At 33.1% G+C, this 16648-nt stretch overlaps 1 protein-coding gene across 3 annotated transcripts in view; it reads right to left on the bottom strand.

Moving 5' to 3' along the window:
• Positions 1-3685: 3685 nt before the first annotated feature.
• The window catches only part of LOC149795696 (syntaxin-18-like), a 40140-nt gene continuing 27177 nt past the window's right edge, over positions 3686-16648 (bottom strand). For all 3 annotated transcript variants that reach the window (XM_089965576.1, XM_089965577.1, XM_089965579.1), the window contains 3 exons: positions 16494-16563; positions 8433-8513; positions 3686-6840 (listed from right to left, as the gene is read on the bottom strand). In XM_089965576.1, coding sequence (XP_089821702.1) covers positions 6745-6840; positions 8433-8513; positions 16494-16563 — 247 coding nt within the window. In that variant the 3' untranslated portion in view covers positions 3686-6744. The remainder of the gene's footprint in view (positions 6841-8432; positions 8514-16493; positions 16564-16648) is intronic.

A 16648-nucleotide genomic window follows, 5' to 3' on the forward strand; every position in this document is an offset into this window, starting at 1 on the left:
TTATATCATGTTGATTTTACTTATTTTACAATACTCTAATAATAATTATTTCCAAGGAAAAGGGCCTAATTAAGACATATATATTTCTTGCATGTAAATGAATTTATTCCAAGTCTTGATAAAATAAACCTATTTGCCAAGTTTTACTGAATTCAGATGAAAAATTGTCTTATTTAGCAAGTTCAGTCATCCTGATGTAAGATCACCTCATTAATATGCACAGATTTCACTTATTATAGAAGCTGTCAACAACCATGTTGACATAACCTTATTCAGCATACTTGAGCAAAATCTAATTAAAATTAATTTCCAAAGTAGTAGCCAGCTCAGCCAGTCTGATGCAAGATTACCTTACAACAAAAGCATAGATCTTGCTCATCTGACATCATGACGATATGATATAGTATCAGAATGTATCCGAAAAAGAGTTTTTAAAGTGTTGAAAAGTTAATGCACGATTCCTTTGTTAATAAGAATGGAGCTTGCTCATGATCAATTTCATCTGACATCTTGATGATATGATATAATATCAGAATGTATCCAAAAGAGTTTTTAAAGTGTTGAAAAGTTAATGCATAATTCCTTTGTTAATAAGAGTGGAGCTTGCTCATAATCACATTCATCTGACATTTTAGGGAAATAAGCCTACTTACCAAGTTTGATCAAAATTGAAAAAAGTCTCCAGAGTGGTATATGCATGCCAAATATCATTTGTCTGTCTGAAATGGTTTTTCCCTAATTGTGCAAACAAAGGTTTACATCACAAAAACACAAGTCCAAAAAGTTAACAAGAGTCCCCTGAAGAAAATAATGTTCTATTTGGTGAAAAGAATTTCCTGGAAATCCAGATAAGACCTTTGTTCCTTTTAACTGCTGAATGTTTAAACCATCTCTGATATTCTTTAGTGATAACAATATTTAAAATTAGCTGCTGTGGTGGACATATTGTAAGTCAGAAGGGCAATGCATTTAGGACAAAGGTGACATCATTAGAAGTATTTGATCAAAATCCCATGACATAATGATGATCTATTCAGAGACAGTAGTAACGAGAAGGTTTTCATGACAGTCATCATAGCAGCCATTTTAGATGTATGATTGGCACCATTTTAATTTAGGACCAACTACGTATCTTAAGAAGTCTACTGGCAAAACCCCTCACACTGATATAGCCATCCATTTTTGGTACGAGTCGAGATATTAATATTTTCAAGATTGCCACCATGGTGGCCATATTTGAGGTTAGTAATTTTCATTTAGGACCTAGTAAACACCATATGTACTCTTCTCGTGAAAACCAAGTCAAAATTACTTTCCATTTAAGAGGAGCAGTTGTTGTTGTTCTAGGGTTTAACGCCATTTTTCAGCACAATATAGGCACAATATGGTGGCCAGTATAACTGGTGAAGGAAGAACCCTGGAAAACCCAGGGAAGAACCACCGACCCATGAGAAGCTACTGGCAGGCTTTCCCACGTACCCACGCTAGCTGAGCCTTGGACTTGAACCCACGCAGACATAGGTGAGATGGCAGTGATCCGGAACAGTGAGCACTTTAGACCACTCGGCCACTCGGGGCCCCAAGAGGAGCAGTGAAAACAATTTTCAACAGGGTACATTTAGTTAAAACCCTATGATGTTATGACCATTCAATCAACAGAATTAGTGACAACACAATTTTCAATCTGGCCACATTGCCATCCATATTAGCCCCAGATCAGCACCATTTTCATTCAGGACCAACTAGACTTTGTAAGAAGTCTTTTAGTGAATAACCCATGTTGATATAACCATTAATCCAGGAGTAGTGCTAACAAGATTTTCAAGATGGCAGTCATATGATATGTCACATTCATAACATTTTAATTTCGGTCCAACTAGACATCATAAAAGATGTTTTAGTACAAACACCAAGTTGATATGACCTCCATTCAGCAGTACCAGTAGTAACAATAAGATTTTCAAGATGGCTGCTATGGCAGTCATACTAGATGTCAGATCAGCACTAATTTAGGTTAAAATAGACATCAAAACAAAGTCTTTTAGTGAAAACACAATGTTGATATGGCCATCCATTCTAGCAGCAGTAGTATTGATAAGATTTTCGACATGGCTGCCTTGCTTGCAATATTGGATGTCAGACTGGCACCATTTTTTTAGGCCCGACCAGACATCGTAAAAAATCTTTCAGTGAATACCCATTTTAATATGACCATCAGTTCAGGAGGAGTTTCCATAACAAGATTTTAAGATGGCTGCTTTGGAAGCCATAATGGAAGTCCCAGTTGTACCATTTTCAACTCAAGTCTTACAACACTATAGAACTTGAGTCACCCTTAATTATTTAAAAAAAAAAAAATTTTAAACCCATAAATTTTGGGACATGAAATTATACAATTTTTTCATGTATTGGGACATATTTGATATTTTCACTACTAATTAATCACTGTATTTTATCGATCACAATGACATATAAAAAGAGAAGAATGAATGATCTTGTGGTTCTTCTATCATCATGAATTATTACATGGAAATGTAAATTAATATAATTTGTTTGAGAAGTCAAACAATGTAATTTTCCTCTTTTTTCTTAACCTTTCTACTTAATTCCAAATATTGTATAATTTGTTTTAGACAATGATAAAAATTGAGCATAGTCGAGATGTTGTACCCATATTAACAGTAACTTCTCCCTTTATATCTAGTTTACAATTGTCAGTTTAAGTATTGCCTTAAAAATTTTCTAAACTCACCTGCAATTACATAATTTTTGCCTTGAAAATGTAATTACCTAACACATGAAAATGTGGTACCAGTATGACAACAACAAAAATAGTGTTTGGTTCAAGACTCATTGCTTGTGAACTTGTTTACATCATGGCATCACCACATGTACATCGAGGATTTTAACTTGCACTGAATAAAGTACATCTATTGGTTTCAAATCATAGGCACAGCTGTACTAAACTTCAACAATACCTCTAGAACATGATAAATAAGTTTCAGAAATAATGTTTTTAGAATAACTGTAATACAATAAAAACTCAAAGGTTGATGAAAGTGACCTCCAATAAGTACATGTTTACTCCGCTATGGTAATCGTGCTAATATTATGGAGTAGAAGGCAGAGAGAGATGAAAGTCAATGGTTGGCCAATTTAATATCAGTTTTGAGGGCCAGATAATTTAGTATCATTATTATGCATGGCATCTCATCCTGCTCAACCCACTTTAGATTTTACAACGGTAAATTGGTGTGGATTAATGTTGTAGAACAAATGGAAACTGGCATTGCTGCCAGACAAACAAAAAAAACATTTTTACCCAAGACAGTTTCATGATTTGAATAATTAAATGGCCTGAATTGCTGTCAGAAAACAAAAGTTCTGCCAAATAAAGAAAAGGAAATGCTGAAACAACCAGATGGCCAAAATCAAAAGTGGATTGAATACAGTAAAGAATGAATGAAGCAAACTCTGCATCTAATATTGTATGGAATACACAAGGATGTATGTGACGCTACATATGACTGTCACTGTGAAAGTACTGTACTGTACACTATAGTACAGGACTCCTGATAAACTCTAAGTGACCTAGGAATTATGAAGTCATTTTTATCTTTATGATGTTTCATTTTGGAGAAATTGGAAACATTGTGCATGCAAAGTAATAAAACAAAAGCAATCATAGTAGTTTATAAGTTTACTGACAGGGTAATTGAACAACAGTTGGTAACTGCAGTGTGACATGTGGCTTGCTTGCCAATTTTGTCTGATAATTTTTATGTACATAAAAAAAGTGTTAGGACACTGAAAATGCTATATATTTACATGCAAATAAGTCTTAGAATATAAAAACTTAATTATTTTTGTTGTTCGTCCCAAGACTGAGTCATTATGATAGAAAAAATGTTTTGATGGTGGTTGTCACAGTGGCAATAGTGCATTGTCATATTGGCCCATCTGAAACTCATTAAGAGATCTTTCTGTACAAATCCCACAACAATACAACCATGAATTCATGAGAAGTAGTGACAACAAAACTCTCAAGATGGACACAGTATTTTTTTTATAGAAATAGCCAGACATCATAGGAAGTCTGTTAGTGTTAATCTCACATCAATATCACCTACTGTTCAGAAAAGTGGCAATATCAAGATTTTCTAGTCATCTACCAGAGTGACCAAACAGGCTGACAGAAGAGCTCCATTTTTATTTAGATCAAAAGAATATGTGTGTGTGTGTGTGTGTGTGCACGTGCGTGCATGTGTGTACGTGTGTAAAGTTACATTCTATTCCTTCCAGTAGTTTACAAGAAGCAGTGACACCAAACTTTACCAGTAAAGATAAAAATGCATAGGAATAACAAAGAACATACTATCAGTAATTTGAAACAAAATAACAAAATCTTTATTTATCTCTAACTAATTTATCAACATTCAGAATTACTAACTGACATTGCACATGACTGTTAACTTTACATAATGCAGATTCACACAATCTTTATAACAGAAGCTATCATTTGAATTGGTGTTAAATTTTGTACTGAGTACAATCAGGGAATTAAAAACTGAATAGTTAAACAATTATAAGTATCTAAATTCAAACACCTGCCAGTAAAATATTACATATCTGCATTCACTGATACCTTTATTTAGCATCTTGAATTAAGCTTGCAGTGTACACAGTATATATCTTACACAATAGCATGCATAACTGTAAGGAACTAATAAATATGATAACAACTGTACATTTCTATTTGATAGAAGTGGAAATATATACATAAGAAAAATCATGTTCCTTCCAACACCAACGTCTCTGAAACAAGATGCCCATGGGTACCTAACATCTCTCACCTGCCTGATATCCATCTCATAACCAAATCCAGGTCATAAGGATGGTTTCTGCTGAAATTTCTTTGAATGCTGTTGATTGCCTACGTTATGAATGGTTTCAAAGTTACACTAGCTTTTCTATCTACATCCATATTTGATTGCAGATTAGAATAATTTATTAACTTTAGGAATGCCAACAATATTTAATTGTTGATGTGCATCAGCTGTATAAATTTTAAAGTCATCTACACCAGGATGCTTTCATCAATGTTTAGGAACAGCGGTCATATTCTATCTTGGATTGGTATCAGTTGTAAAAAATTAAAAGCCCTCTGTGCAAGGATGTTTTCTGTCAAATAAGGTAAAACTCCATTTGCGCAGTTTTTGAGAAGAACTTGTTTAAAGCTTTTATTGAGTAAAAAAACAAACAGAACTGACTGGAAGACTGGCATTATAAACAAAAATTATTTTCATGGCAGGATGCTTTCTGCCAAGTTTGGCCAAATTCTTGTGGGTGGTTTCTGAGAAGTCATTTCAAGGTCTTTCTATTTTTAGTAATGGTTGCCATATTTGATTCCATTTATACAAATTTGAAAGGTTTGGTAAAATTCTATTCAGCAATTTCGAGGACTTTTTTAAAAGTTGTTTTATTTTAATAATGGTGGCTGGTCTATTTTTAGTAACTTGAGCCATATCTGAAGAGAGGCCTACATGCCAACCTCTAGAGGGTCATAAATGTAATTGTTGCTAATGCATGCAGCAAAAAAAGCATAATTTGAGCATAAAAATGTAACTGAAATATTACATGCCACAATTACAGAAAACTATGAGAAATGTACATTTATTTTTGCTACTAATCTGGATCTGCAGCTGATTAAAATTCTTGTCACAAATGAGTCAAATCCAAAAGTGGATTAGTACCAGAAGGCAAACATAAACTATACTGACAAATTATTTATATACAACATTCACTTTAACAAGTCTATATGTCTAACTTTTGATGAATGATCTTAAAAAGTCAAGACTAAAAATTTTGCTTAACATCTGATGCCATTTTTTTACAAATACAGACTGGTCAGCTACCTATATAGATAATTAAAATATATTGAATCTGTGAGGCAAGTTTTCAAACTTAAGAAAACCGACTGTTTTCTTGGAAATGTGTCTCATACAGATGCCATAAATAGAAAAAAGGAACGTACATATAGGTCTACAATGGACCCTTATGCTATTCTTATGCAGCAGTTTTCCTTTTTCGATTATTCTCAGATTTATATGTAGGATTAAAAAGATGATAATAAAAATGACAAACACATTTTATTTCTTTATTTTATACATACCAAAAGAGCATAATCTATATACATGTGAGCGTAAGATATAATTAGTTGAAAAAATATCAGTAATTATGCCCAAAGTGTAATGGTCGGCATGTATGGGCAGGTCAGCCTCATTTGTACAAAACTGAAGGTCTTCCTGCAATGATGCTTCTTCACAAACTTTATACAACTTTGCTCAGTGGATTTTGAGAAGTTGTTTAAAGGGTTCTACAAATTTTAGTAACAAAGACCATATCTGAATAAGAAACAGCATAATTTGTATAAATTTAAGACCCCTTAATGCCAGGATGATGTGCGCCAAGTATGGCATAAACTGTTTTTGAGAAGAAGTTTAAAATAATTACTGATGGATACACAACACTTGACTGAAGTAAGGCCATACCATCAACTCACCTGACCTTCAGCCATATGCGTTATTTAAAAAAAAGACCTTAACAAGTATTTGGAAAACAAAACCATTTCTAAGCAATAGTTGCAATCCTCAAACAACTGCAGTGGGTGGTGACTCTCTATTACATTACGACTAGAATAAGCAACGGTCTTGCAAAATGTTTGATGCACATACAAATATTCTATTATCCACTATACCAATCCAAAAAGAGTAATGTAAATGTCAAGACAAGCAGGAAGAATAAAATCCACACCCGAAAACCAGCATTGTTTTTCATAGCCTGAAATGAAAACAAAAGAACTGCAAAAGAAAGGATACAATCTGGTCCTAAATTTTAATATTTTGGTAAGACTTAATTCCAACCTAGGAACATACACAAAAATAGCAACAATGAATTTTTTAAAAAAATGCTAAATGCCAACAACAGAAATGAGATAAATATCAAACTGCCAGAATCTTCATAAACTTTGCTTTTGTTATTGCCTCATAGAAAATTTGGATAACTCTGATAAAATATAGATATAATATTTCATTTTTTGTATTCTAATGGCTAAGTTTTATACTCATAAATGTTATTTAGTACAGACCCTGATAAGAATAAAATTTACAAGTTGCTTCTTACGACTTTTGTGAACACACATGTGAGTGGATACCTAGTTCATCCTATTATCATCTGTAACCAATAACCAAGATCTACGACTTTTAAAAAAAAGTTTTCTCGAGTCAAGATTAATAAACTGCAAAACAAGATGGCCCAAGATTCTCAGCACAGGATGCATTTTTAAAAATATACAATTTCTAAAATTCCTGGAACACAGAAGTCACATGATTTGTTGTAATTAAATGACATAAAGATGCCATAAACCAATACAAATGCTATGTGCAGGCCCCAAACAGTGATTTGTCAAAAAAACTGTAAAGACATGCACATGGGTCATCATATTGACGTTTGGTAAGATGTAGACCAATCATAAAAAGCTGATTCATAAGTTGTTATATATACAATATATTTGTCCATTTTGACTGGTACAGGTAAAACCCGTTAATAACATGATTCATTATAACACAATTCAGTTTATAACATGATGGCAGCACAAATCTCTTTTTTAAATTTATGGTGACCTCTCTTTTTAACATCGAAAATACATATTCTCGGAAAAGCCAATTATTCATGCCCCTAGCAGATTTATATTCCAAGGACTGCGTTTAATGTTGCCTCAACTTCCAAAATTTTCTACTGCAGTGTTATATTTGTTAACGAAATAATGATAGCTATCAAGTTCTGATAAGTTAAAAGATTTTTTAATAAAGTCAGCACTGTTTAATGTTTGGAGGAAGTAAACCCTGCGAACAAAACAAACGATATATGATCAATAGGTTAGTTAAAACTGAAGACATTGAAATTTCAATGCACATTTTCTATGGGAACATTTTAAAATTTGTTAATACGATCCCGTTTATATTGTGATGTTATTCTTTGGTCCCTGACCATTGTGTTATAACGGGTTTTACACGTACATCCTAAGATAAAATTAAATACACTTATGGATGAATTCATATCATCGCTACAAGTCACAAAATCTGCACAACTCAATGTCTTGATCATAATGTCTAAAAAGTTAGCTAATTAAAAATTGCCAAATCAATAATGCATATAAGATTTTATAAAAGGCATACACATTAACTGGACAGAAATACTGGACTAATACTACTAACACTACAATTCCCATGTCCATATAGCCTAAATTAATTCAATCTTGTGAAACCTTTAAAAAGTTAAAGAAAAATGTCAACAACCCCCCCCCCATTGTATATATTAATACTGTAAAGGGCACAAAACAAAATATTATTCAGCTGCTGACAAAAACTTACCTCTCTAATTTCTTCATTTCCTTCTTTTATATTTTCAGTTGATGTCACTGTTGTGTTTGCTATTCTATTGATATCTCCCTCCTGAAAAGAAGGCATTATTTACCAATTATATCTCATTCCAAATAAAAACTGATTGTGCTGCATCCTAATTAGTAATCATGTTAAATTCACAAAACAAATGAATGCTGTAATATGCTTTCATTGACCTCAGCCAGTTGCTTCATTAAGTTGCTCAATTAAAGTAAATTTCCCTTTTTCATGGTAAGTAAGTTTACATATACTTTTAGGGTGGAGCAATGGACAGTGTATTGTTATAACCCATGGGGACCAGTCCCCACAGTGTAGTAAGAGGCTTAGGGGTCAGTGATGACTGCATAAATTGCTTGAGCATTTTGTGCTGACAAAGTGTATTAAAAGTGTCATAGGGTGGGAATCAGCAAGTTTTCAAAGTTATGATGCAGAGACTGGGCACTGAGATGAGGACACACCCAGGAACTAAAGCTGACTTCCTAAGTTAATTTGCCTTCTAAAGCCTAGTAGTGTTGTTGTTGTTGTAGGGTTTAATGCCATTTTTCAGCACAAGATAAGCTATACATCGCATCCAGTATTAATGGTGGAGGAAGAACCCGGGAAAACCCCGGAAAGAACCACTGACCCACGTGAAGCTACTGGCAAGCTTTCTCACACACCCACATTGGCTGAACCTGAGACTTGAAATCACACAGACAGAGGTGAGATGGCAATGATCCGTAATAGTGAGAGCTTTAGACCACTTGGCCACTCGGGGCCCCCCAAAGCCAAGTGTACATATGCTTTTAGGGTTGGGAAATGAATAGTTCCTAAGTTATAGAAAGGGACAAGTCAAAAGGAGATAGGGAGACAACATGGGGTCAAATGTGCATTGCATGCATGACTTTTATTTATATGGGCTTTTCAGGCCATGAAAGTGTATATATGGTTAAGAAGACTCTGTGTGTGTGTGTGTGTGTGATTTGGATTTTTAACGTAGCTTTTAAAAAAATTCAGTCATATCACTACAATGTCTGCAGTGGGGAAGTTTATAGTGATGCCTAGCACTGGGGCATCATGCCGCAGACATGTAGCATTATGTTCCACCCAGTCACATCATCCTGACACCAGGCTGACCAGTCCTAACACTAACCTCATAATGCTGAGTACCAAGCAAGGCTGCTGTTAGTAACATTTTTATTAGTCTTTGTTATGACTAGGCCAGGTTCAAACCTGCGACATCCCGCATCCAAGGTGAACACTCTAACCACTAGGCCACAGGAGCAGTCCAGTAAAGGACAGACATTAAAGTATTTAAGAAGAAGCTATGTTGGTTAAAAAGCAAACTTAACTGTCCACTCACAGCCTATGTAATATTAACTGTCCACTTACAGTCTATGTAATATTAACTGTCCACTTACAGTCTATATAATATTAACTGTCCACTTACAGCCTATGTAATATTAACTGTCCACTTACAGTCTATGTAATATTAACTGTCCACTTACAGTCAATGTAATATTAACTGTCCACTTACAGTTAATGTAATATTAACTGTCCACTTACAGTCTATGTAATATTAACTGTCCACTTGCAGTCTATGTAATATTAACTGTCCACTTACAGTCAATGTAATATTAACTGTCCACTTACAGTCAATGTAATATTAACTGTCCACTTACAGCCTATGTAATATTAACTGTCCACTTGCAGTCTATGTAATATTAACTGTCCACTTGCAGTCTATGTAATATTAACTGTCCACTTACAATGTAATATTAACTGTCCACTTACAGTCTATATAATATTAACTGTCCACTTGCAGTCTATGTAATATTAACTGTCCACTTGCAGTCTATGTAATATTAACTGTCCACTTACAATGTAATATTAACTGTCCACTTACAGCCTATGTAATATTAACTGTCCACTTGCAGTCTATATAATATTAACTGTCCACTTACAGTCTATGTAATATTAACTGTCCACTTACAGTCTATGTAATATTAACTGTCCACTTACAGTCTATATAATATTAACTGTCCACTTACAGTCTATGTAATATTAACTGTCCACTTACAGTCTATGTAATATTAACTGTCCACTTACAGTCTATGTAATATTAACTGTCCACTTGCAGTCTATGTAATATTAACTGTCCACTTACAGTCAATGTAATATTAACTGTCCACTTACAGTCAATGTAATATTAACTGTCCACTTACAGCCTATGTAATATTAACTGTCCACTTGCAGTCTATGTAATATTAACTGTCCACTTGCAGTCTATGTAATATTAACTGTCCACTTACAATGTAATATTAACTGTTCACTTACAGTCAATGTAATATTAACTGTCCACTTACAGTCAATGTAATATTAACTGTCCACTTACAGTCTATATAATATTAACTGTCCACTTACAGTCAATGTAATATTAACTGTCCACTTACAGTCAATGTAATATTAACTGTCCACTTACAGTCTATATAATATTAACTGTCCACTTACAGTCAATGTAATATTAACTGTCCACTTACAGTCTATGTAATATTAACTGTCCACTTACAGTCTATGTAATATTAACTGTCCACTTACAGTCAATGTAATATTAACTGTCCACTTACAGCCTATGTAATATTAACTGTCCACTTGCAGTCTATGTAATATTAACTGTCCACTTGCAGTCTATGTAATATTAACTGTCCACTTACAATGTAATATTAACTGTCCACTTACAGTCTATATAATATTAACTGTCCACTTGCAGTCTATGTAATATTAACTGTCCACTTGCAGTCTATGTAATATTAACTGTCCACTTACAATGTAATATCAACTGTCCACTTACAGCCTATGTAATATTAACTGTCCACTTGCAGTCTATGTAATATTAACTGTCCACTTGCAGTCTATGTAATATTAACTGTCCACTTACAATGTAATATTAACTGTCCACTTACAGCCTATGTAATATTAACTGTCCACTTACAGTCTATGTAATATTAACCATCCACTTACAGTCTATGTAATATTAACCATCCACTTACAGTCTATGTAATATTAACCATCCACTTGCAGTCTATGTAATATTAACTGTCCACTTACAGTCTATGTAATATTAACCATCCACTTACAGTCTATGTAATATTAACCATCCACTTACAGTCTATGTAATATTAACCATCCACTTACAGTCTATGTAATATTAACTGTCCACTTACAGTCTATGTAATATTAACCATCCACTTGCAGTCTATGTAATATTAACTGTCCACTTACAGTCAATGTAATATTAACCATCCACTTACAGTCTATGTAATATTAACTGTCCACTTACAGTCTATGTAATATTAACCATCCACTTACAGTCTATGTAATATTAACCATCCACTTACAGTCTATGTAATATTAACCATCCACTTACAGTCTATGTAATATTAACCATCCACTTACAGTCAATGTAATATTAACTGTCCACTTACAGTCTATGTAATATTAACCATCCACTTGCAGTCTATGTAATATTAACTGTCCACTTACAGTCAATGTAATATTAACTGTCCACTTACAGTCAATGTAATATTAACCATCCACTTACAGTCTATGTAATATTAACCATCCACTTACAGTCTATGTAATATTAACCATCCACTTACAGTCTATGTAATATTAACTGTCCACTTACAGTCTATGTAATATTAACCATCCACTTACAGTCTATGTAATATTAACCATCCACTTACAGTCTATGTAATATTAACCATCCACTTACAGCCTATGTAATATTAACTGTCCACTTACAGTCTACGTAATATTAACCATCCACTTACAGTCTATGTAATATTAACCATCCACTTACAGTCTATGTAATATTAACTGTCCACTTACAGTCTATGTAATATTAACCATCCACTTACAGTCTATGTAATATTAACCATCCACTTACAGTCTATGTAATATTAACCATCCACTTACAGCCTATGTAATATTAACCATCCACTTACAGTCTATGTAATATTAACCATCCACTTACAGTCTATGTAATATTAACTGTCCACTTACAGTCAATGTAATATTAACCATCCACTTACAGTCTATGTAATATTAACCATCCACTTACAGTCTATGTAATATTAACCATCCACTTACAGTCTATGTAATATTAACTGTCCACTTACAGCCTATGTAATATTAACCATCCACTTACAGCCTATGTAATATTAACTGTCCACTTACAGTCTATGTAATATTAACCATCCACTTACAGTCTATGTAATATTAACCATCCACTTACAGTCTATGTAATATTAACCATCCACTTACAGTCTATGTAATATTAACCATCCACTTACAGTCTATGTAATATTAACTGTCCACTTACAGTCAATGTAATATTAACTGTCCACTTACAGTCAATGTAATATTAACCATCCACTTACAGTCTATGTAATATTAACCATCCACTTACAGTCTACGTAATATTAACTGTCCACTTACAGTCTATGTAATATTAACTGTCCACTTACAGTCTATGTAATATTAACCATCCACTTACAGTCTATGTAATATTAACCATCCACTTACAGTCTATGTAATATTAACCATCCACTTACAGTCTATATAATATTAACTGTCCACTTACAGTCTATGTAATATTAACCATCCACTTACAGTCAATGTAATATTAACTGTCCACTTACAGTCAATGTAATATTAACTGTCCACTTACAGTCTATATAATATTAACTGTCCACTTACAGTCAATGTAATATTAACTGTCCACTTACAGTCTATGTAATATTAACTGTCCACTTACAGCCTATGTAATATTAACTGTCCACTTACAGTCTATGTAATATTAACCATCCACTTACAGTCAATGTAATATTAACTGTCCACTTACAGTCAATGTAATATTAACTGTCCACTTACAGTCTATATAATATTAACTGTCCACTTACAGTCAATGTAATATTAACTGTCCACTTACAGTCAATGTAATATTAACTGTCCACTTACAGTCTATGTAATATTAACTGTCCACTTACAGTCAATGTAATATTAACTGTCCACTTGCAGTCTATGTAATATTAACTGTCCACTTACAATGTAATATTAACTGTCCACTTACAGTCTATATAATATTAACTGTCCACTTGCAGTCTATGTAATATTAACTGTCCACTTGCAGTCTATGTAATATTAACTGTCCACTTACAATGTAATATTAACTGTCCACTTACAATGTAATATTAACCATCCACTTGCAGTCTATGTAATATTAACCATCCACTTACAGTCTATGTAATATTAACTGTCCACTTACAGTCTATGTAATATTAACCATCCACTTACAGTCAATGTAATATTAACTGTCCACTTACAGTCTATGTAATATTAACTGTCCACTTACAGTCAATGTAATATTAACTGTCCACTTGCAGTCTATGTAATATTAACTGTCCACTTACAATGTAATATTAACTGTCCACTTACAGTCTATGTAATATTAAGCATCCACTTACAGTCAATGTAATATTAACCATCCACTTACAGTCAATGTAATATTAACTGTCCACTTACAGTCTATGTAATATTAACTGTCCACTTACAGTCTATGTAATATTAACTGTCCACTTACAGTCAATGTAATATTAACTGCCCACTTACAGTCAATGTAATATTAACCATCCACTTGCAGTCTATGTAATATTAGAAAAAAATAAATACTTTATAGCTAATGTGCTATGAATTGTATCAAAATATGAAGAAATTATGAGTCCTGTGTGGAGGTAATTCACTCTGACGCAAGAATTCTTCAATATCTTTTATAAAATGCCAAATGCCTAATTCATATTTTCAAAAGTATACATTACAAAAATTTAAAAGAATGTGCAAATGAAATGGGGATATGCAATAAATACAAAACCACAAGTGTTTTGTTCTGAGTCAGGTAAAGAAATCATTTCATATCGTGCAGGACCACTACATCAAACTTGTTATTTCAGAACAAAACACCTATGAAGTTTGGTCTATATATGTATGCTCCTTTAATGGCATGTTTGATACATATGATGTATGCCAACAAGGTAGCCAAATGGAATGTTATGACACATGATGGATGCCAACAAGGTAGCCAAATGGAACGTTATGACACATATGATGTATGCCAACAAGGTAGCCAAATGGAATGTTATGACACATATGATGTATGCCAACAAGGTAGCCAAATGGAATGTTATGAACCACATTTGAGCCAAATCCAACTTTCTGAAATAGATTCAAATTTTAAAAAAGCCTCACAAAACCCCAAAACATTGCTATATTTTAGTTATTTACCATGTACATGTACTCCTTTGTAAGGCTGTGATACATTCAATGATTTCAGGACAGTATTTCTTTCCTGTCAGCACTTTACATTATTTTCTCAAGTCCACAACATTTTTTCTTGTTTGTTGAGTAAGTGTTATTTTTTGTTTACTGTTTCCTCCCTATTATACCAACATTTACAGTATCAACACCTTAGATTTTTATCAACAGGTTCTCCAATGTCAGCACCATGTCTTTAACGGTATCAGCTATAATGTAAGCTTAATCAACCCACTTTAGATAGTTTTTACACTGGAACTTACACAACAGTTAATATACACCATACACATAGCAAATTCATCTACAGTAAGGTGTTGGCCATTTAATTCTTCTGTGGTGGGGGCACCATGATTTTCTTTTGAAATGAAATAATTTTGTTTCTTTAATCTCAAGATAATTAATATTTTTTCCAAATAATATCAAAGATATAATATGATGTTATTTTGCTATAAATCAGAGCAAATTAAACAAAAAAGTGTCAGAACCCTGCCCAAAAACGATGAATTGTTGGTCCCTAATATAGGTACAGTATACACACTGGTACATGGTACATTTAGAAATACCACTCTATACTGCGATATAAATTTTTCATGGTACCCAGCTCTAAACTTGACAGCACAATGACACATTCTGACACCTTTTATACAATGCTCATGCTCAAAGTCAGTGACTTTTCCTTCATTACTACAACTGGAACACATACAGACATGCATATTAAAACTGTCCATCTAATTATTATGATCTTGCTCAATAAATTTCTTTGGTAGTATTTATGAAAATAACTTATTATGACATAAATTATGACATAACCATTTCTTGCTGTTGTACTTGTCAATCATCCACATTGTATCAGACATGTACAAACTTGTTTACATATAAAAATATCGTCTTAATAACTTGTTCTCGTATACATGATCAATTACATTACTGTTCTAGGGTTCCCTTATGAACTACAGAAGCCATCCAGGTTAGCAAGGGGCAGAGTATTGTGACACAAAATAACAACCTCGTTGCTACAGTATGGCAAGATGAAAAGCAGGTACTTTGTTTTCTATGTTCAATTTTAAAGTTGTGCACCGTATTAAACCACATACTTGATGAAACAGTGTACAGAATAAAACTTCCATTAGGAAGAAAATGAAAACATTTATCAATGAGTTGCAGTAGTCATTTAATTTTCAGCATGCATTGAAACTTCATAACTGCTTACGTAAAATGGTAAAGGTGTCACAGATGAATTAATCTGCAAACATCCTTTACAATCAAATTATTTTCTGAATCTTGTGCTATTCTTATTGCTAAGCTAGACCATTCAGTAACATACTAATTATTAATGTTTCAAAGTACAGATAATAATTTAGAATGTTTTTTTATTTCAATTTTAAGTACATTTTCTATCTACTAACACTGATGCATCAGAGATGGATGAACCTCCTGTCAACATGCAGCTGTTTGCTCTTATAAGGGCACCAATTTACATTGAAAAAGATGTCCCTACAGTGGTCTCTCTTCAAGGGGTGACCTGTCCAAAGAGGGGTTACATAAAAGGGGCACCAAAGAATCATTGGGTATCATAAGTAAAACCAGGACCAACCAAGTGTACTTATGGAATGTGAGTAAATTAAATCCGATACAAATGTACATGCACATGATATGACAAAAATAACTGATTTAAATTACCTGTTCCAGGACTTTTTCAGTAAATATTTCCTGTAATCTTGCTATTTCTATGACTTTTCCTTGTATCTGACTGAAAAAAATTAAAAACACTCATACTTTTCTACAACTTGAACATTTTGGCTTTCAACAAAGAAATTAAATACAATAACTTCCAA

Source organism: Sinohyriopsis cumingii, chromosome 7, assembly GCF_028554795.1.
Source record: "Sinohyriopsis cumingii isolate HCF-2022 chromosome 7, ASM2855479v2, whole genome shotgun sequence".
NCBI lineage: Eukaryota > Metazoa > Mollusca > Bivalvia > Unionida > Unionidae > Sinohyriopsis > Sinohyriopsis cumingii.